Source organism: Giraffa tippelskirchi, chromosome 9, assembly GCF_054371585.1.
Source record: "Giraffa tippelskirchi isolate mGirTip1 chromosome 9, T2T-mGirTip1v1.2.pri, whole genome shotgun sequence".
Taxonomy (NCBI): Eukaryota; Metazoa; Chordata; class Mammalia; order Artiodactyla; family Giraffidae; genus Giraffa; species Giraffa tippelskirchi.
This window is the reverse complement of record NC_137283.1, coordinates 10,443,690-10,466,792: the sequence shown is the minus strand read 5'-3', so window position 1 is coordinate 10,466,792 and position 23,103 is coordinate 10,443,690. Positions and strand designations below refer to the sequence as shown.

Sequence of the window (23,103 nt, the reverse complement as noted above, 5' to 3'; positions counted from 1 at the left end):
GTGTGGAAGGAAGGCCTCTGCCTCGCCCGCACCCCCACCTACACCACCACTGTAGCACCGCTGCAGGCATTGCTATTTCAATGCATCTTTGACACTTCAAATCTGAGTGAAGCTCAGTTTTGAAATGTAGTGCTCTTAAGAGTATGCTGATTCCGAATGCTCGCCCACACATCACATCTTTGGAATGTTTGGGGAAAGAGTGCCAGACAAACCTGGCACACGGTCTTCTGAAGTGTGTCCGTGTTTGGCAATCAAAGGTTGTTGAGAGAAAGACGGGTTGGTCCTGGATTGTTCTTTCCGGTGTGCTTACAATATGGACAGGCAGATCATCATGGAGTACTGAATCAAAATGACTATCCTAGATGTTCAACAGTAGAGAACATGGCATTAAATGATAGTGTACTGAGGATAAAATATCATGCAATTAAAAGCAGTTTCACAGAAATTTTAATGGGCCTTAATATAAATAGAATTATAATTGTAAGCATGTATACATGCACACACAGAGCCTATTCTCCCCTACAAGCATTGACATATTAGAAGAATACTCCATGATTAAATGCATTAAAAATCTTTCCAAATACTGAAGCTATTCAGCTCTCTTGACAAACAGTTCCTCATTATAATTCGCCCACACAGAACATAAATTCTAAACTACTTTGAAGAGATTTCAATTTAGGAAAAAACACAATAAGCACATTTCATACAGTAAATAAACTTTATTTTTCTGTTCTGAGATGACATTGCCAACAGTCACAGATTTGCATACGATACAGTTATGTATTGGCTATTTACAATTTACAGTAGTATTTTTTCCTCTGAAAAATATAAGTACAAAAGCTAAGTAAACAATGAGGTACTGCCATTTGGATTTATCATATGTGAGAGCTTAAAGAACTAGTCTTTAGCAAATATTCAACAAATCAATCTGGATAAAATAGTCAATCAAATGCTCTAATTTATCAGAAAAAAATCCACTAAATTTCACCTCAAAATGTATTGCACAAGTCTTTAAAAAAAAAAATCACCCTAAAAATAAATAGTAAAGTCAAGCAGTTCTTTAAAAAGAGGGACAAAAAGAATGGAAGAAAGGAACATGAAGTGAGCCCATAAATCAGGTTAAGTTATTCAAAATATCTTTTAAACAACACAAAATTTTTCCCAACAACAACAAAAAATTGATAACCCCCAAAACTATCATTGTTTCTCCACTGATATAATAATCTATTTTAAAGGCAGTCTGCAATCTTTCCGTGGGCCAATGTCAGATTTTTCTTGGTCTTCTGGCTACACGAGGGGCCCTGAATACAGCTTCGTGCTAACAACAGCAAACGTGTGCAGTTTTCCAGGTCTGTCCAGCATCACTCTCCCCACTTCTTCAAGATGAAGGTCGCAGCCATGACTGGAAAAGAAAAAGGATGAGGAGAAAAAAGAAAGAAAGAAAGAAAAAAAAACTTTTAAAGCCAACTTTTGGGGAGATTTATTTTTTCAAGTTAAATTATATTAAAATTATACTCTATGGTCTGAAGACTGAAGTACAAATATTCTAAATATTAAATCTTGAAGGACTCTTCTAAACATTACAGTCCTTAGAGTGATCTTTTCGTCAGCAGTCCTGAAAGCAGTATTTGTATATGAAATTGAAACTGCAGCCTTGCAGCACGTACTGAAGGCTACCTGGTCATGATTAGAGAAAGCCAGGAGTAAGCGTGCTAGCATGGGAGAAGCTTTCAAGGATGCAGGCTAGATTTAAGAGGAGAAAAGGTTTTTCCTTCCTCTCTAATGTATTGATGTTTCTATTTATTACAGTTCTCTCGGGATGCTAGGCATAGCAGCAAGGGACGACTGCCTTTTGGTTTAAAAAAATTATGTATGCCTCATCTGAAATTAACAAACTTAATTTTAAAATCTTAATATGCTATAAGACATGATGTTAAACCTTCCTAATAAGGTTTCTCTAGATAAGATTCTAAAAGCCAGTGGTCAAGTCAAGTATGAGGTTAAAAAATGCATAAAAATAAACCAGCAAAGAAGATTTAAGTAACAGAGAGAATCTTTCAGTTCTAGAGAAAGTAATAAAGTCTTCTCGACGTGTAAATGAACAATATAATCCACCACTCAGGATGTATCTCCAAGAGTTTACTATTTATTAATATAAAACTCATTCTACACGCTTGTTAGTCCTAGAATTCTAGAGAAGACAAGAAAAAGATCTCCTGTGATATTTAAAACCCTTTTTCAGTTATTATTTTCAAGTTAGCTTGCACTGTTGCAGGAAGAGAAGTTCATGTGTGATTCAATAATGTTCCACAATGTCAATGTCACGAGAGACGAAAAAAAGGCTGGGAGGACTTTTCTAGTTCAAAAGAGACCTGAAGAATATGACGACAAAATGCAATCTCCCAATGGATCCTGGAATTTTAAAAATTATGAGACATTATTTGAAAAACTGGGAAATGTGCGTATTTACTATATATTACATAACAGCATTGTGTTAATATTAAACTTCCGAACAGTGGCAACTGTATTGTGAGTATATCAGAAAAGGGTCCTTATTCTTGAAGATACTTAGTAAGATATTTGGTTTATGTTTGGCAAGTAACTATCACATGCTTATAAGCACAATGTTTGCAAGCAATTGTCAAATGTCATAGAGGAGAAAATATATATATGGAGCAAGAGTGAGAGTGAGAAAATCTGGCAAAATGTTAATAACTGGCAAATATAGGTGAAGGGTGTATGAGTGCTTACTGTACTTAAGTTTCACAAATCTTGTTTGAAATTTTTCTAAAAGTTGAGAAGACAATCAAGTTATCAATCAACAGAAATGCTACATGGTAGCATTTCAAATGATACATGATGCTATTTAAATGCAGTAAGGAACATGATACAGTATTTATAATACTATAAACAGAGGTAAAGGTGAGGACTTCCTGAGTTAAATATGGGACTTACATGACTAATGATAGCTTTAGACAATCACTAAAACAAGTTAACTGATACACATTAAAAATAAAAATGAGATTCAAATGTAGGCAGAAAGGATATTTGAACTTAAAAGGTTAAAAAAAATGCTGTATATTAACATTTTAAAACTTGATACTGTTAGTTGCATGTTAGTTGAATTAATAATCACAGAGAACCTTTAATTCTAAGCAAGCTCTATTGATTGTGATTCAGCTTGTCACTTGTGAAAATTCGTGCAAAGTTTGAGATAAAGACATACCCTAAATTTTAAGGGGGTACTAAATCATGCCAATAGCATGGGTAATATGTAGAGGTGATGGGAGGGGTGTTTAAATGTGAGGACAATCAAGTGTATCCAAACATTTTAGATGCGTCCACCTCATTGTACTAACATGTTAATTAGAAACAGCCACATTCAATTAAAGCAGGCTGCCTAAGGGTCTCCTCAGGACAAATGTGTTATTTTGCTATACTGTATGATCCCTTGGAGCAGGAAATGGCAACCCACTCCAGTATTCTTGCCTGGAGAATTTCATGGACAACGGAGCCTGGCGGGCTACAGTCCGTGGGGTCGCAAACAGTTGGACACAACTGAGTGACTAACACACATGATCCCTAGAAGTAATAAAACGGCCATTTATTTTTATATTAACTTTACTAGTGCTCATTATTTCAGACTAGCCTGACTCTAAGCAGGCTGTGTAATATTGTACATTCTGGATTCGTGAAACATATCACTCTTATCTAGAAAATGATTTTTCATTTCTCTCTCATAATCTTTATTAACTTTGAAGACCATTCTCAAGAAATAAAACATAGAAAGGAATATAAAATACATAAACATTTTTGGGGGGATTTTTTGGCAAAATTTCAAACAGCAATTTTGAAACTTTCAATCGAAATTTAAAGAACTAAAATTTCCTAGAATTATATAACATTGGTGGTGGTGATTATTAATCTATATATTAAAGCAAAATTAACAGAAAATCCCTGTATTAACCCATAGCATAATCATATTTTCATTAAACAAAAGAACAAAAGAATTCCAGCAAAATGGTTAGTATCATGCAATACATTTGATTTTTTGCACGAAAGACACAAGACATATTATTCTTCACTCACCACATGCTAACTAAGCACAGACTGATGGTTTACTCAGAAGATACCACTGCGAGGTGAAGTATACTACAAAGCCAGGAAGAAAAAAAGCTTATTGGGTTAGTTTTAAGACTTAACACAGAGATTATATGTGATTATGAACTTCAAAGGATTAAACTGAATGTACTTAAATTTCTCACATATCCCCAAACCAAGGAATCTATAATCGCTCCCTCCCATCCTAAGTAACTATAACACTACACAGTGGAGATTTTACTCGGAACTTAATTTAAACAACACAATTATAGATGTACTTTATACTTAAGTACATATTTAAACGCTAGATATAATTAAGTCATGATTATTTGGTTTATAAAAGGATTTGTTTCATAATTCCATTCAAGCATACATTACAATTTGATTTACATAATTTCACCTTACCACCAAAAATTTGGGGGGAAATGTTGATGAACGTGAATACAGTGCATCCATACATTGAATTTCCCTCCTAAAATATGTCAATTTTATCAATGAAGAACTCTCTTGTAATTCAACACTATATTAGGAAGTGGTTTCAGGAATGATGACCCAAACCAAAGTTTTTCTTCACAGGGACTCAATCTCTGCAAACACAGTTTTTACTGTAGCAACTTTCTGCAATAAATTCGATGTTCTATTTAACACAGTCATAATCCAAGATTAACTGACTTACTGGTTTGCTTTAAAACAGTATCAGCAAAGACAGGAATTGTTTATAAGATCTGAGCCTACTCTTAGTGTGATCAACCTTGGAAGCTTCATGTTATTTATCACTTATATTTAATGTGCAGTTAGTAAGAAGCAACAAAATCAAAAGACAAACTAGAAAATAATATTTGCAACAGACACAACACAATAAGGCTAACATCTTATTGGAAAACTTGCGGGAGTATGCAAAAAATATATGTATGCATGTTCCCTGTGTCTATGAATGTTAAGTATTGAAAAACTAAAATAACCTAGGTGTCTATGGATAGGAAATTGATGAACTCAACTGGAGGACATCCATATATCAACCAATCAAAAAAAGAAGGTAAATCAGTTTTTAATGCAGTGGAATATAAAAATAAGTGAAAAAAGCAAGCTGCTGCACACTCTCATTTTTATAAAGTAAAATACCTAAATGATAGAGGAATAAATATAATTATGTAATTATAAAGCTGGGGATGTTCACAACATCAACAGCAAACATGATCTTGGCAGGGTGGAAAGAGCTGGGAGGCTGAAGTTCATCGAGGTCTCCCTTTCTAAGCAATGTTTCTGCATTGTCTGCAATGTTTCTTTACAACGATCACATACTATGTAATCTGAACAAAATTAAGAGGCAAAACCACTTTTAAGGTAACAAATACTTTGTCTACAGGTGCAGTATTTTTCACTATGCATTGGTTTTATGTGCATCTGTTTCTTGAATCCACCTTGCATGCAGCTACAGAGACCACGCAAAAGAAAAGGTAAATGTCCCCTGGAATGGAGAACGTTTATACCTGTTGATACTGAAAAGTTCTGATGGTTTTATTAATTCAGAGATTTTTTTAAAAGAATTCCAACCAAAGGGAGAGAAGTGAGAAACACTAAGAACAAGACTATGCCTAGAGTAACAACTGATCAAGGATTTGACGCAACAAAGGATCAGCATGAAAGCAAAGCAATAACAAAGTCAACAGAAGGTCAGTCTTTAAAAAACGACCAGATTAGATGGGAAATGAAAACAAGCCAAATCTTATTCATTATAATAGAAAAATTTTCTTTTAATAGAGTCAAAGAAAATAGCCATTTAGTTTAAACGTGTCATTAAGTTTGCTAACACTCTAAAAGAACCACATTTAAATAACAAAAGAACTTCTCAATACCGAGAGATCATTTAGTACCTCATTTAGTACCTGTGACTTTCTTACTGTAATTATCCTAAATAAATAAGACTTTCTTTAAAAAAAAAAACAAACCTGATGGTGTAAGGGCAGTCTTACTCAATTAGACAATGAGATAAGCTAAACACTTTTGTATTCACTATTACTCCCATCCTGAAACTCAAACTACTCTGGGCATTTAAATTACCTAAACCACCACAAAATCAGGCACAAGATGCTAAAACTGAGAGGAGTGAAAAGGCTGCCTTAGGGAACACAAAGCTATGTGCATCTGGCACGTGTCTTTAACTTCTGACACCTGCATATAAGACAATTTTTTCTCACTTGAAAGAACTTCAAAATTTACAACTAACTTAATACTTCAGAGGAAAAGAAACCTTGCAGGTAGAATAATCCAACATACTCATTTTGCCAAGAAAGGCCAGAAATACGCAAAGCGTTCGTTTGCTCAAAGTCATCCAGCGGCTGAGCTGTCGAGTGCTCGTTCTCCCCACAACAAAGCTGCATGTGGCTGACACTCGAAGGTGCAGAGACTGGAGACGGGACATGGCTGGAGCAGGTATCCTTCCCATAAAGTGACCTGACTGTCATACTGAGTGAGGTCTTTCATGCTTTATCTTGAACATTATTAGTTTACCTTTCCAAGTCTCATTTTCTAGGAAAGACTAGTCCTACACATTGCTACGTGGTGGCCAAGGAAGCATCCCCACCAGCCCCACCAGTCCCACCATCATCGCAAAACTCCAGCAGGGGCAGTAAACATACTCTGGTTCTTCAACAATCCTAGCAAGATAATGTTAGTTTTGCGAAGAAATAGAGACTGTGAAGAAACAAGTCTCAGAGATTCTGCAACTTGTCAAATGAAGGATTATAATTCCTTCTCTCCACATCGAGACCCTTAAGTAAAACAGACTTTAATTATGCTCTGTAATTTAATCTTACTTAACAGATAATAGTTTCTCATCTACCAAGTAGGTTCTTGAAATTAGGTTAAACTCTGAAACCACTTATTAAATAATAACTGTTGAATTCTGTAGTGGGGTTTCTCAAAGAGTATAAAACTCACTGAGGGGAAGGGAGATACGTATGGTACAGAGGTGATATACTGAAAAACACCTTACGAGCAGTCATGGACAGTTTTTGATCCATATAAAGCAGAGTTTTTAGACAGCATCCCTCCTCTAGTATCTATTAAATAATGCCAGCGCTGACGTGGCCCACAGTGTCAGCACAAAGTGCAAGGCACCCTCTCTCAAGCGTCCCAGTCACTAACAGACAGAGGAGGGAGCTCTGCAATGTGGCGGGGTTTGCTTGGCTTACTTATACCAGCTTTGCAGCCCCGAAATCTAAAATAACAAAGCAGTCAACACTGCTGATTTTAATAGAGAGGAAACTGTAGCTGTGGTTACAACGAATTGTATAAATGGCCCATCTGGAACATACATTTAAATTAAAGCTAAGGTGACTAAGTAACTTTAAAATGATTATTTAATCAACTCCTAAAAAGCTTTAATTTCTATACATTTAGATGTCTTTCTACTGGGCACTTCTACAGAAAAAGAGGAGTCATCATTCTTACCAATACTTCGCTCTCATCAGTGTATGAAGTAAGTTGTGATTTCTTTAAGAGGTTTGTTCAAAAACAATGATTCCCATCACTCATTTGTGAATGACAGTGACCTGAAAGCCAATGTGACTTACGCTTCCACTTTCTCCATATAATCTTAATTTTCCATCAAATAAGGAAACAATCATGAATGACTCTATCAAGTACCAAAAATCTCTTTATATTGACAAAAGTTTAATCAAATTGATGTATACATAATCTCTGGGGTCTCGCTCACTTCATGTTCACTATAACATTTCAAATTTCCTAAGCATCTGCTATTATTATTTGAATTATATTACATAACCATGTCTTTTATTCATGTATGAATGAACGGACGCTTTTCCCTCTGCCTAAAATGAAAGGTTCCACAAGGTTAACAACCATACCTTCCATGTCTTCAATTTTCCCAAATCTGCCATAATAAGAATTGATGGAACAGTCAATTGAACTCATTCATTAACCAAAAGATAATGATGGATGAGACTGCTTAAAACACTAGTGGAAGTCTGGAGCTTTCTTTCTGAGCAGGTCAGCCTCTGGGATAAGTAATTAGGAAGAATCAGTTACTAGTTCATCCCTATCTAGAATGAATACCACTTAATTCATGAATAAACAATGTAAAGTTTTGCAAAGATTGCTTTTCAGTTAAACTTAAGAAAGAAAGAAACTTTTCCATCTGTCTTCAAAGGTTTTTTGTGTTTCTTTTTAATTAATTTATTTTAATTGGAGGCTAATTACTTTACAATATTGTAGTGGTTTTTGCCATACATTGACATGAATCAGCCATGGGTGTACATGTGTTCCCCATTTTACATGGTTCACTATTTACACGTAATCTATTCGAATCGTTTGTTTCAAGGTAAACCAATCTAAGGCTGCACGTGGGGGACCAGTGGAGGGGGCGGGGAGTGGTACAGGGTGAGGGCAAATGTCCTACCACATTTGCCAAAGCAGTGACTTAGGATGAGTCTATACTCTATTCCAAATCCTGACAAACTGCAGCCCAACAGTAACAGGAGAGGTTGGCCATACCTTATCATCAAGTAACAAAGAGGCTACAGGAGAATGAACGAAGATTAAAAAAAAAAAAAAAACTTTCTATTTACATCATTTTAAAATATTTTCTTAAACTGGACCATAATGACAGAATTATGTCAACAGGCTCAAACTGCATTGGAGATTTTGTTTTCATAAAGACAGTTGTTTCACTCGGTGAAGAGGAAAACCACTCTGAGTGAACTACAGATTACAGAATTGGATGTTTGCTAGAATTTAAAACAACATTCTCAACATTATAGTTACCTACTTCTTTATCAAAAATATCTATAACCACAACTAACTACAGAGGTATGACAACATTTTTCAGACCACTAGATACCAGGGAGAAATGTTTTACAAAAAAAAAAAAAACACAACAATTAAAGGCTAGCCAGAATAACTGCAATTGTCCCAGAAAATATATAATAGATAGATAACACAATATACAATGGAGTTGGGCCTAAAGTCAGGGATGCTGGATGACTTTAAAGGACGCCAGGAAGACGTCAGAGTATGCACTGGGTCAAAGGAGCGGAGCATCACAGGGGGCTGATAAGTACCGGGGGGGGGGGGTTAGCCCATAGGATAAAAGCCTTCCATCCAGGCCATCTCAGGGTTTTGGGTTGAGTTCCACAGGTTAGAACCAGAACAGACTTGTGACCCCAACAGAAAGGGCGATTTGGGCTCATAAGCCAGAATTTGTTTAAGAAACACAGTCTGTAGAGATAAGATGGTATTCTTTGAGATGTAATTACTTATTGACTTAGTCCTTCTTATTGGAGACACTCAGATATGGGCTAACCCATCACTAAAGAGTAGATCTTTGTTTGCTTTAAATAGGAGAGTAAAAGAAGAGCAGTACTGTCATCACCAAATAGGTAAAGAAATTGCAGGGGAAGATGCGAAAGTCCTGCAGGCTACTAGCAAGACAAGAAAAGACAGAAGAAAGAGAAAGTTAGGGGTCAGACAGGAAACATCACAAAGTTCATACTCTGCTTAGAATGGATCTTATTCCGGTATTGGTGCAGGGCAAAAAGAAGTTAGGCAAGGGGAATTTTGTATAATTTATGAAGTGTGTATTTGTTTCATTTCAATCACAGCTGACTTCACACAAAAATTTCCCAATAATTCAGTTATCTATCAATACTTTCCCTTGTAGGGTATAGGCCAAAAGCTCAAAAATGCTTAAATTCTTTCACTCAGAATTATAATATTTGGAAATCAATTGAAACAGATTTAGGGACTGTAATCTACCAAACACCTACATCATGATATAATTTGGTTTAAAAAATGATACCAGACAGAACAAATGCCTTTTCCACCCTTCCCAGAACGAGCCCAAGTTCCAGAAATCTCATATAGCTAATGTTAAGTGTCAACCTCATATATATTATTAAATAAGATTGTTCTTTCCTTGAGGGCATCCATTCAGATTTGCCCTCAGTTTAATATTCATAATGTAGTTTCATTTTTCAGGCTATACTACAATAAAAATGAAAACTTTTAAACTTCTCTTACCAACTCAGTCTTTGTAAATGAGACAGAATGTAGGCAGACAAGATAAAGTCATCTTCTATCTGCAGCCTATACTTGAAGCTTACCATGAGTCGAGCATCTTCTCTTTCCAAAATTTTCTGAGTCTGATCATCAGGGAACTTCAGTACAGTGGTTATAACCTTTGCCATGGTCTACAAGAAAGACAAGAGATAGTCACTAGACAGCGGAGCGGATGACTCTCACCCCATTCTGACATGTTCTGCCAGTGGAATTCTTTAGTGCTCTCAATGGAAGCCACGACCAAAGAAGTATGATGTGAAGGTATCAGTCAAGGAAATAACAGTCAATTCCAGAATTTCAATTTGAAAGGACCCCCTCACAATGCCTGGGTTGATATTATTTTAAGAAGATGTATTTACAATAGCATGAAGCTATATAAAGTTCTAGTGTTCTTGGCCCTTTGTCTTATTAAAATGAAACTTTATTACTCATTCATTTTATAAGGCTTTTTATTTGTAGAAATCTATCTAATAAGTGTATTGCCAAAACATATGCTCTAAATAATCAGAATGAGATACTCCCAAGTTCAGCTTGAACTAAATCACATCATATATCTCATAAACATGGGCTACTGCATGAACATGAACATGCTTATAGGTATTTTTTTAAGACATGCAGCACATCAGCCTAATAGAAATACAAATTACATTTTAAATAAACACAAGATGTTTTGTTTGGTAGAAAACAGGATGAATCAAAACATTACACATGGTGGCTTGCAAAACAAGATCATAAACTGTGCAGATCTAAATAAATATACCGTAAGCCAGACTGTGACCCATAAGCTCGTGGAAAATTCTCCTCAAAGGCTGAAATTCCCTATTTTGTATCAAGATGAGATGGTTTGAGAGAGACAGAGAGGAAAGAAGATACCACTTATGAAATAAGTAGGATAACAAGTTCAGCGCTCACATACAAATTCAGGTGCTAGTGCTCTGCTGGGGATGAGGAGCAGTGCTCCTTACTGGGGGCTGCAGAGGATGGGAGGCTCACCCAGGAAACTGACTCTGAACATTCTGTGTTCACAGTTACATGACTGTGCATGTGTTCTGGGCAGACTGCAGGGAGGGAGGGAAGTGTGACTGCAGAAGGCCACGGAGCAAAAGATGACATGATACAGTTACCCGAAATTTTAGGAACACACAGCATTAGGAAAAAAGTATAATTATTTCCAGGAAGAATGGAGATGTTAGAAAATAACTTAACATTTTTAAAATTCCTATTATGTGTTAAGCCTAGGCAAGGCACTTCCTGTATTTCTAATATTTATTTCATCTAACAAATCAACTAATACTATTCTTCAGCCCCAAATCCCAAACCATGAAGAGCAAGATTTTAGTGTCTGACCCTCCTTCCTTCACCTTAGCCTCTGCCAGCCTGATGATCAAAAAAATACGTTTAATACAACTTAGTTCCTGGAGAATACCAAAGGCATTTTACAAAAATCCTCATCCTTTAAATTGTATTGCCTACATAGAATAGAATCTTCTGTGCTAAACTGAAGTCTAGAAACCAAGCATATATGTGGCATGAAATGGCAAGAGAAATAAGTAGTAGTAACTGTTTCAATATTCTTTTTATTAACACCCTGTAAATTTAGATTATCAAGTTCGAAAAACCCCAAAGTCCATTTATACTCATTATGAAACCATATATATTATACATTTATGCACAAGCATGCCTGTCAAAAAAAAAAAAAACTGTGGCTAGTTGCCTCATCACACTTCTCAAAACAATAAATGGTAAACCCACCTCTAAACTCATCAGCAATGCTGAATTTGCAGCTGGTTACCCAGAAAAGACTTACAGCTCTTCCCTGGCTTTAATGGAAAGCCCAGGTTCTCTGCAATACCATGGGAAAGAAGTCAGCCTGTCTACTCTACATACAATATCCTCAGGCCCTGGGAAGTAAGGAAAAGTTCAAATGAGCCACCTGGTTTAAAAGTGGGCTCTCCTACCAGGTTTTCCTTAGGGAGAGGATTCAATGAAGGATAGAATGAGGACAGGCTTGTGAACTTTCTATTGAAAAGGAGAACAGGCTGAATTTAAGCACCAAAAATAGCATGAAGGATCAAAATCCAAGGGAAAAAAGTGCCAGGACAGAAGAAAGAGAGGAGTTTCCTTAACTTCATACTGTAAGAATGTGTATCACATATGTGGTCTTTAAAAAATCATCTGCCTCATAAAGTAACGAACACTGTGTGCAAAAGCAGATGAAGAAAGACAGGTGGGATGACATACAGATCCTACTGGACAAGAAACAATGGCAGATGATGATCAAATCACAAAGGCCATTAATGTATTCTGGCTCATTCTAAAACCACAGCCTGGTCTCCATTTCAAATTCCTTGTTAATATATAGGACCTGGGCAAATCAACAACAAAAAAATGTCTAAAGATAGACATCGTGTCTACCTTTGAGTGTGTCAACCCTTGCTTGAAAATATTCAGGGCCACCCTCCAATAACCTACAGGTAGAATCCTCAAATACTCCAGGCCATCTACACCCTGCAGCCCTAAGCAGAGTCACTTCCACATCACAGAGGCAGTGCTCTAGTTGGAGCAGACTCCTTGTCATTCCAAAGCCCACACTCAGTTTCCTGTCTAGGACTTTCTGTCTGGGCTTTCCTCCTGTCTGAGCTCATCTATCAAAATTTATTCCCCCTTGTAAAGGCCTGTATACACACCTCCTTCCCCATGATGCCCTTGACCTCCTCACAAGTAAATATGGGGATGCTGCTTTTCAGAGCCTGTATCACACTGATTTGCTATACTCTGTATCACACTGTGCCTAGTGAGAACAGCTCCACCTTCCCACTATATGGTAAACAACTTAAAATTAGGGATGGTATCCATTTTCATCTCCAGATCCATCATGGCGATAAACATTGGGCCACATACAGTAAGTGTTCAATAAATATGCAATAAATTAAACTGAGTATCTACTACCAATTTTCAATATTGATTTATAAAATGTCATGGCAGAATGAAAGACTACTCATTCTCAGTATAGAGAAGGAAATGGCAACCCACTCCAGTGTTCTTGCCTGGAGAGTCCCAGGGATGGCAGAGCCTGGTGGGCTGCCGTCTATGGGGTCGCGCAGAGTCGGACGCGACTGAAGTGACTTAGCAGCAGCAGCAGCATTCTTAGTTACCAGAAAAGCACACTGAATGCTGAAGATACAGCTCACAGAGCACCTCCTCTGCACAGATCCCCAGCTGCCTGGGCCTCAAAAACATCCCTTAGAGCTGTCTCCCAGGTCACAGCCCAGGATAACTGCAGAGCTCCAAAAGCACAGGCTGAGGCCTGGCTGAACTGGCCCCACTCCAGAAGGTAACTCCTGCTGGCCTGAGCCTTTCTTTAGGAATCAGACTCTGAAAGGATCTCACCCCATACATGCTTGCAACCTCCAGAACACACAGGCTGAGGCAATCACACTCTCATTTCACAGATTGAGAAAAGGCTAAATAATTAATTTAGCAACAACTCTGGGATCATAGCTTTAGACTCACAAATACACCAAAGGAGCTGAACTTCTGAGAGGCTATTTTTCTTAAAGAAATGCTTTTCCCCCTTCCCTGCAATAACAAGGTAACTTTATCTAAGCCACCTCAAATACAGGCTGCTATCCAACAAGGGCATAACAACAGAAAGTTACATTTCATTAGCTTTGTTTTTTAAAGATAAGGAGAAAATTCAGTTTTAGCTATCCTTTGAATTAAAAAAAAAGTTCTTAAGAAAAAAAGGCACTGAATTACGGTGAGTTAATACATCCATCCTATGACGCACATTCAGGATCACACTGGATATTTCTTTAACTTGAACTATCCCATACACTAAGCATTTCTGTTGTATCAAGGATTCAAACGATCTCTAGCCCTGTAATTCCTGATGTTCAGCAGAATCTACAACCTATAAATTCTTAATATTCTTTTAAGAGATTTTTTATGCCCCTATTTTTAGGTCTTATTTGCAAAACAACCCCTGAACTGTCTTAATTCCTGAATTTAGCACTTAGTAACTCCCACAAACCCATAAATTAAAACAATGACTGCCTGTTTCTTAGAAAACTCATTATCCCATTCTCAACTAACATATAAGGATAATGTAAAAATTCATGAAGGTAAAAAGTTGAAACAGTATCAAAAACAGAAACTGCTTCAAATGAAAAATTTTGTTTTAAGAAAGGCCATGAATTTCCCTAAGTATATTTAATTCAATTAAAGATGTATTTAGAAAATGTCCAATATAAGGCTTTTAAAAACACTGCAGGGATACAAATAACAATAAGACTAGACTCCACACTATAAGGGATATATAATTTGCTATAACTTATAGCAAATTTAACACCCTAGAAAACAAATTAACCAAGCATTATTACCTATGCAGTGTGGTCATTTTTAAATGATCAATATTCTATATGTACAAGAATGACTTTCTTACACTGACTAAAGTACAATATTTCTAAATACCCCTACATAGTTATTCTTAATTAGGACCATTTCCAACATTATCCACGCTACCCTTAAGTCTCCATGAAAATGAAATTTCATCTCCTAATCTTAAGATCTGAAGTCAAAAATAGCCACATGCTTCACAAAGTATTAAGTTAATGAAATTTTGATCTTTATTATTTAGCATCAACAATCAGTATTTTTAAATTAATATTTTATAAATGTAACAAATATAAGCAAGATTTGCCAACTCACTTTTGCAAATTCAGAGCAATAACACAATTACCTATTGCCTACTATCAGCATATATGGTCTGCCAGCAGTAAACACACAACATCAATATGTGTATTAAAAATGGGATACATTTCCTTCTAAATTAAACCACATGACAAATCACCAGACACGATTTATACCTTAGTCTCACGACCCATCATATACTCAAAAAGCACTTTGCGCAAATACTCAAACTCGGTAGGTTCTCCAAAGAGTGAGACATCAGTATGGTACAAATTGCCACCTGTCAAACAAACAAACAGATTAAACTGTAAAGAGAAAAACACATAAGCTACTTAGCACTTAGAAAAAGATAAACTAAAAAACAAAGGAACAAAGAGAGAGGCATTACTCTTGTATCAACTGTATTGTATTAGATTGCATTACAATATGTACATACATTATGTACGATAATGTATACAGCATTCCAACTGGTATTTTTCCTTTAGAAGAGAAAACAAGTATTATTACAGCAGTTTTATTTCTGACATCTTCCCCCTCCTCCAAGCCTTGCCCTTCTGCTTCATCTTTCTGGCATGACAATTTAAAAAGACGAGGTCTAGGGTATACAAAGATTCCTTAAAACCAGTATTTCTCTCCTAAATACTATGTGGTTGGCTTCAGATATTCTATGGTGACTAAAATGAACAATTATTTTTACTTTGTTAAGGAGTTCAGTAGCTCAGAATAGTATTTTAGTTTTTCTAGTATTCCAAACCTAAAAGCACTGAAGTTTAAATCAAGTTTTCTAAACTGTTTTGAAACATAAGGTAGATAAAATAACTTAAATGCATTAAGTAGTAATGCCATTTTAGTGGTTTTCAAATACTTTGATTCAACATCTTAAAGACTGTCACAAAATATATAGTTCATCTATTAGATCAAGCTTCATTTCAATTTAAAAATAAAGAATACAGTTCAAGTATATGAAATCACAGTATGAAAAACTTTAATCTGAATAAATTCATAATTCTGTACTATGTGAAGTCTATACTAGCATTCACTTCCAGTACACTGGCACACTAGGTAATCTGAAAAGCCTTCTGCACCAAGAACTACCTAAAAACATAGCAAAGAGATTAATGTGCAAATTCAACCAGATTGCTAGGATTGTTGACAGGAATAAGTGAGCTTATAAAACAGACAAACTGTTTTATAACAGTGCCTAACACTTAGTACTATATGTGTGTCAGTTATTAAAAAACTGTACATAGGTGTTCATTTTACAATTTAAAACTGAAAAAAAAATGAAAGATTAAGTATGAAATCCTTAAGTTGAAACTAAAAAAAAAGAATCAATAGTATATTCTTTATGTACTGCTGGGCACAAATTCAGCAGTTCTATGCTAAGAATCACATATGTTGACTTAGCTATGGAAAACAGTCTTTGAAGCAAGAGTCTTCTCTGCAATGAGCCATAGGAAACATCCAAGTTGGTTTTCTCTTCTTTTTGAAGTGTGTTTTGGGAAGAATCTAAAGCAAGTCCTTGTTTAATTAAAAATTGTATAATATCTTACGCTATTTCATAACAATAAGTAAGAGCTTTCAAAAACACAAAAGAATGTGAAATGGCTTAGATTCATGCCTGAGTGCCTTATATGAAAAAGCAGAAAGCTTTACAAAACATTTAGCAAAATAAAACTATTCTTAGTATAGTGAGGCTGTACAACTGAGAATGGGAAATTGTTACAAGATTATTCAAAGTCATGACTATCTCAAGGGAACAACTACATAAAGACTCAAGCTCATCTTCAGAATCCTTTGTAAGCAGCATACATAATTTAAGTCAAGACAATAATACTTCCAAATCATCCTTCGACACTCTGAAATAAGTTATTTTTATGAAATTCTTTTCTCCTTAAATCCTGGTTTAAATATAGAAATTAATATTACTGTAATTAGTAAAAACAAAACAAAACCAGAAGCATTTAAAATATGTAACTCTGTGTTTATATGGGTACATGTAGTGGGTTATATAAATGTTTGCATATACAGAGAAGAGTCTGGAAAAATATATGCAAATCGTAAACTAGGTCCATCTGGAAAGTGGAGAACGAAGTGGGAACCTGCAGTTTCACTTATACATGGCTATACTGATTTTTTTCCAAACAACAAATATACATTAATTTTGCTTTAGATTACTATTATTCTTTCTATAAAACTAGCTGTTATTGATGAATTTACATATATTCCTTCTAAAGAATGAGATTAGCAAAGACAAAAATAAAAATCATCCAGAAGTCCCCCAACACAAGATATCCATGGATAACATGATGAGAGATCATTCCTACCTTTGTAAGGTGTCCCCACAGTTGTTGCATATACATTCTTCTCATATTTCTTCAAACGATCTTCTAAATTGTGAATCTAAAAATAACAAATATTTCAATCACAAGATTCATATGGAAATAATGTAAAAAAAAAAAAAGACTGCTATAGCCACTAGATTGTTTTAATGTGGAATACAGAATATAGACCAAAAAAAATTAATACATATGGTTTCTTAGATATGACACCAAAGGCAGAGACAACCAAAGGAAAATCATAAAATTTCTGTGCCTCAAAGTACATTATCAAGAAACTGAAGACAACCCACAGAATGGGAGAAAATACCTGCAAATCATATATCTATTAAGGTACTCATATCTAGAATATATAAAGAATATTTACAAATTCAGCAACAACAAAAAACAAATAACCCAAGTTAAAAATGAACAAAAGACATTGCCCTGAAGAAAATACACAAATGATAAGATGCTTAACATCATCAGTCACTAGGGAAGTACAAATTACAGCCATAATGAGACAGCACTTCATACCACCTAGGATAGCTATAATCAAAACACCTGCTGGGGAGGATGTGAAGAAATTGAAATTCTTATACTTTACTGATCAGAATGTAAAATAGTATCCACAACGTAAAACCATCTGAAGGCTCTTCAAAGAGCTAAGCAAGTAACTTCCATATGATCTAGCAATCCCACTACTGTGTACATAACTCAAAAGACGGAAAGAAGTGTTCAAACTAAAACTTGTAAACAATGTTCCTAGCAGCGCCATGCACAATCAGCAAAAGGTAGAAACAATCCACTGTATTAAAAAGCAGAGACATCACTTTGCCAACAAAGGTCCGTATAGTCAAACCTATGGTTTTTCCAGTTATCATGCACCGGTGTAAGAGCTGACCATAAAGAAGGCTGAGCACCGAAGAACTGATGCTTTTGAATTGTGGTACTGGAAAAGACTCCTGAGAGTCCCTTGGACTACAAGGAGATAAAACCAGTCAATCCTAAAGGAAATCAACCCTTACTATTCATTGGAAGGACTGATGCTGAAGCTGAAGCTCCAATACTTTGGCCACCTGATGTGAAGAGCCAGCTCACTGGAAAAAACCCTGATGCTAGGAAAGACTGAAGGCAAAAGGAGAAGGCAGTGGCAGAGGATGAGTTGGTTAGATAGCATCACTGACTCAATGGACATGAATTTGAGCAAAGTCCAGGAGATAGAGAAGGACAGGGAAGCCTGGCATGCTGCAGTCCATGGAGTAAAAGAATCAGACACGACTTAGTGACTGAATAGCAACAAGAAATAATCCAAACATACATCAAATGATGAACAAACTGTAGTATCATCCATACAATGAAATATTATTACTCCATCAGAAAAAGGAGTAAAGTACTAATGAATATTACAACATAGATGAACCCTAAAAACATTATGCTAAGTGAAAGGGGCTAGGTTAGAAAGGTCATGTATTATATGATTCTGTTTATATAAAATACTCAGAATAGGTATTTTGAGTAGTTGAGCATGCCCTGGAGGAGGGCATGGCAACCCACTCCAGTATTCTTGCTTGGGGAATCACCATGGACAGAGGAATCTGGTGGGCTACAGTTCCTGGGCTCGCAAAGAGTCAGACACAACTGCACGACTAAGCACACTTATATAAAATACTCCGAATAGGTAAATCCACAGACACAAAAAGCAGATAAGTGGTTGTGAGATACTGGGGAGGAGGTAATGGGGAATGAATACTTAATGGGTACAGGGTTTTTTCTTTTGAGGGTCATGAAATGTTCTGGGACTAGATAATCACAATGGTTTCAGAACACTGTGAATGAACTAAATGTCAATTAGCTGTGCACTTTAAAATGATTAAAATGGTCAATTTTATGTGTTTACTACTATAAAAATAATCAGTACAAAAACTGTTATGCTAGGACAGTCTGAAGACTTGAGTGTGCTAAGAGAAGAGAATTTTAAAGCAGTAAATTTGAAATAGATGAGAAAAGCAAAAACACTAGGAAATTTAAAAAAAAAATAAGGTAACACTGGGACTTAGTATCTATCTTTGGGAATTTTTAAAAAAATATTACGAAAAATTTCAAACATACTCAAATACAGCAAGTATACTACAGTTAATGCCCATCACCTAGTTTCAACAATTATCAACATTTATATGTACATATGAATTGTAAAAAACCAGAAAACTCCTCAAGACTTAGTCTTCAAACTCAGCCAGTTAACTTAGGTCACTCTTCCTCCAGAGTTTGGAAAAAGACTAAGCATCATGCACCACAGGTATACATATACTGGTGTCTGCATGCCTGTGCATCCTTCTAGGTGTACACACATGATCCTATTTAAATTTAATCACTGGATAACATATGGACAAATAATATTAAACCAAGACATTATAACCACTAGGAAAAAGTAGTAAAGACTGATGTTAATGTATTTTCCCTCTGATAAAAGCTTCTTTTATAGAACTTAAGTCATTACAAATTAAATACAAATTGTTATCCAAAATATTAAGCACTAGAATAACAGGGTGCAAATGTTCTTGTTTAAATATACGTGATCACAAATTTAAAAAGATATCCCCTAGCACTTTCAGATTTAGAAATAAAATTTCCTGTGTGAGACAAGATTGGAAAACCAACTATTAAATGAGTATCAGATCAGTTCTTTTTTAAAAATTAGCTACATGAGTTCCAAGAATATACTAATATAAATCAAGGAAGTCATTTTCAAAATAAAAGGCATCAATTAGACCTGTACCTGTTCTCTGAACTCCTGCTCTTTTAACTTTGAGTCACTGATTAGAGTAGTCTTCTGTGCTAGTTGTGTCTGAAAGAACAAAAAGTCAGATCTGAGATGCATATGGGTTACATCATTGCTTGGACACATTTCTATACTGCCTGGTAAATTTTTCCTTGTTAAAATAAGTCTCTTCATATTTTAACTTAAAATATAGAATGCTCCTGAAAATGGATTACCTTCACTCAAATTCATTGAAAAACTAGTCTTACCTGTAGCTCCATAATTGTTACCTAAAAATGGAGAAGAAAAAAAATAATAATAATAAGTCCATATACTAATTATACTAAAATCTACAAGAAACAATAAAATGGAACAATATGAAATTACAAGGAAATAAAAATTCAGTGTTACAGTCTTAAGAGAGTGGTCAGATTTGAGATGAGACAACTTTAATTACTTGCTTTTAAACCTGGCCTACTTTGCTATATAAACTATTACAATGTAAATAGACACGTGTGTGCTCAGTTGCTCAGTTGTATCCCACTCTTGCGACCCCATGGACTGTAGCCTGACAGGCTCCTGTCCATGGAATTTTCCAGGCAAGAATACTGAGGGAGGTTTCCATTTCCTCCTCCAGAGGTAAATATACATAAACACAGGTAAACACAAAGAAAAATAACTAGAAGGTCACTTGTGAAACTCCTGAGAATGATGACCACTTGGGAAAAGAAGGCACCCACCAGGAACGGTTTATCTATATACATCTGTATTATCTGACTTTGTTTTTTTTTTACAACAAGAATATATTTATCTATTATTTATACAATTTTAAAAAACTAAACATATTAACATCTATTTATAACATATGGGCTCTTCAGGGAAAATTCTAAAGGACCATTTCTGGGAATCCACTGTATGCAATATCACAAATTATTTCTCACCCAACTCAACACTGATAAACAGTTCAAGACATTTCAGAAGCATCAAAAGATGCTCAAGAAGGAAAAGAATAAAAATTCAAAAAAAATACAATAGAAAAACATTTTTTAGAGCAGAAATAAAAGTTAAGGATATTCTCTCCTTTCTTATGCTACAAGTTAAAGGATTCAAAAGACCTCCTGAATATTAATTTCACAGCGTTTCAATACTCTATGGCATCTTGACACAGGTCTCAAGGCCACTTTACACAACACTAATACTTCATTTGATACTGAGGAGAACACCGTATAGAGTACAATACACGTATCCATCGCAGAGGAAGCAACAGTTAACAGTACCAAATACGTTCAAAGAGTGACCAAGTGGCAAAAAATTTAAAAAATAAAAAAAAGTAACTATTAAAAGTAACTAGTAGCTACTGAAGAAAGAAAGGAAATTCACTCATTGCTAAAAACCAGAATCTGTGCACCAAGTGGCCCAGCATGGTAGAGCTGTCTTGCTGTTGCTGCTTAGTCACTGAGTCGTCTCCAACTCTTTTTTGACCCCATGGACTGTGGCCCATCAGGCTCCTCTGTCCATGGGATTTCCCAGGCAAGAATACTGGAGTGGGTTGCCACTTCCTTCTCCAGAGCCGTTTATAAAGTCCTTTTCTCTCCATTTTGGGAAACTGATCCATGCAACTGGTTATCTAGAAAATTACTATCTGGTCGCTGACTTCTGCAATGAATCCTCTATAACTCTGGAGGATGCAGCCATGAACAGTGTCCACCTCTCCCATGGCCCTCTTGACAGTGTTATGAAGACCGCACTAGGTGAGTGAGAACATATCAGAAGGAGGACGGTACACTGCCCGGGCCTCTCGAATGAGGGCTCACAAGCCCTGAGGATATGCATTTGCTGGGGTGCACAGCAGGTCAAGAAGCCACAGGGTAAACATGGTCCATCTTTCATAGCATCATTTTTACTTAAAGACTGGGATTATAAAAAACCCTAGATATGCAGTGCCAGGTATCTTTGAATTGAGCCCAATTTTCCAAAATAATTCCCTTGCAACTACAACTGGTCCCTTAACTGAAGAGAAAACACTGTTTTTCTCAAAGGTATATAACTAAAACCATTTTTATGTGACTACAAATAAGGATATATTATAGAGTAGAATATAAAATGTATATGAATTTTTAGCACAAAATATAAAAATCTAAAACTGAGATACTTTCTATGGACCGTTTTTGGCTCTGCCCCAGGGCTACAAGGTTAACTGTCCTCTGCTGTCCTTTCCACAGGGAAGCCTGAGAAGCTTTGGAATCACAGAAACACCTAGGTTTTGAAGTCTGGCAGAGTGGATTTACATTCCCAATACAACATTTATCCTGTGAGCTTCGACATTTTATTTAGTCTCTTTGAAATTTAGTTTCACACTCTATAAAGAGAGGCGACTCTTTGCTCTTGAAAGATTTTTGTCAGGGTTAGATGAGGTAGGTGTGCATGGTAGTAGGCGAGTCAACAAAAACGACAATGTTTTCAAGGACTGAGTAAAGCCCAGTCCAGGTCCCCTCACTTTATCGTTGCTGGGAGTCTCCTCCTGCTCTAGCCTTTGCTGGTATTTCTTCTGCAGGTCCTCATATTGAGTCTGCAAGTCCATTACTTTTGCAGTCATTTCTTCTTCACGAGCCTTTGGAATAAAAAAATATATATATGTTAACAAACATCTCAAAAAGAATGCAGTAAAGAAGCAACATGACACTGAAAACTACCTCTGTGGGAGAAGCAAACACCTATATATTTTTTAAAACTAAAAAGTAGTTTTAAAAAAAGTAAAACATAAACCACTATTTTTATTGTCATTCATTTCTGTGCTCTGAAAACTTCCATTCATGCCTCACTTTTAACTCCAAGCCCTTTTTAAAGCTGCTCATTATTCCTAGGATCACTTTTCCCACCTTTAGTCCTCTTATCCCCACCCCATAAAGCTTGTCAAGTTGACCCTTAAACTTGGGTTCCCAGGTTTAAGCAACATTGAGGTGTGTGACAGCATTGTGACTGAACTATAATACAGAATCTATGTTTTAAGACTTCCATACTAGGATTTAATTTCCATAAAATAGCCAATATAAACTAGCTTTATGCACACCACAGCTCAACTAGCTAGACACTTACTGATCAAAAGAAGTATGGGTATTTTTTCTCCCCCAGCTCCTTGGGGTGGGCTGCACA

At 35.9% G+C, this 23,103-nt stretch overlaps 1 protein-coding gene across 8 annotated transcripts in view; it reads right to left on the bottom strand.

The window, feature by feature from the left end:
• Positions 1-699: 699 nt before the first annotated feature.
• Positions 700-23,103, bottom strand: part of GOLGA4 (golgin A4) — a 111,163-nt gene continuing 88,759 nt past the window's right edge. For 3 of the 8 annotated variants that reach the window (XM_081527235.1, XM_081527239.1, XM_081527240.1), the window contains 8 exons: positions 22,448-22,561; positions 20,220-20,240; positions 19,969-20,037; positions 17,199-17,274; positions 15,048-15,151; positions 10,224-10,310; positions 4,090-4,152; positions 700-1,402 (listed from right to left, as the gene is read on the bottom strand). In XM_081527235.1, the coding sequence (XP_081383361.1) occupies positions 4,123-4,152; positions 10,224-10,310; positions 15,048-15,151; positions 17,199-17,274; positions 19,969-20,037; positions 20,220-20,240; positions 22,448-22,561 (501 nt within the window). In that variant the 3' untranslated portion in view covers positions 700-1,402; positions 4,090-4,122. Of the gene's footprint in view, positions 1,403-4,089; positions 4,153-10,223; positions 10,311-15,047; positions 15,152-17,198; positions 17,275-19,968; positions 20,060-20,219; positions 20,241-22,447; positions 22,562-23,103 lie in introns of all 8 variants that reach the window. The other 5 variants (XM_081527237.1, XM_081527238.1, XM_081527241.1 and 2 more) reach the window with 3 other exon arrangements.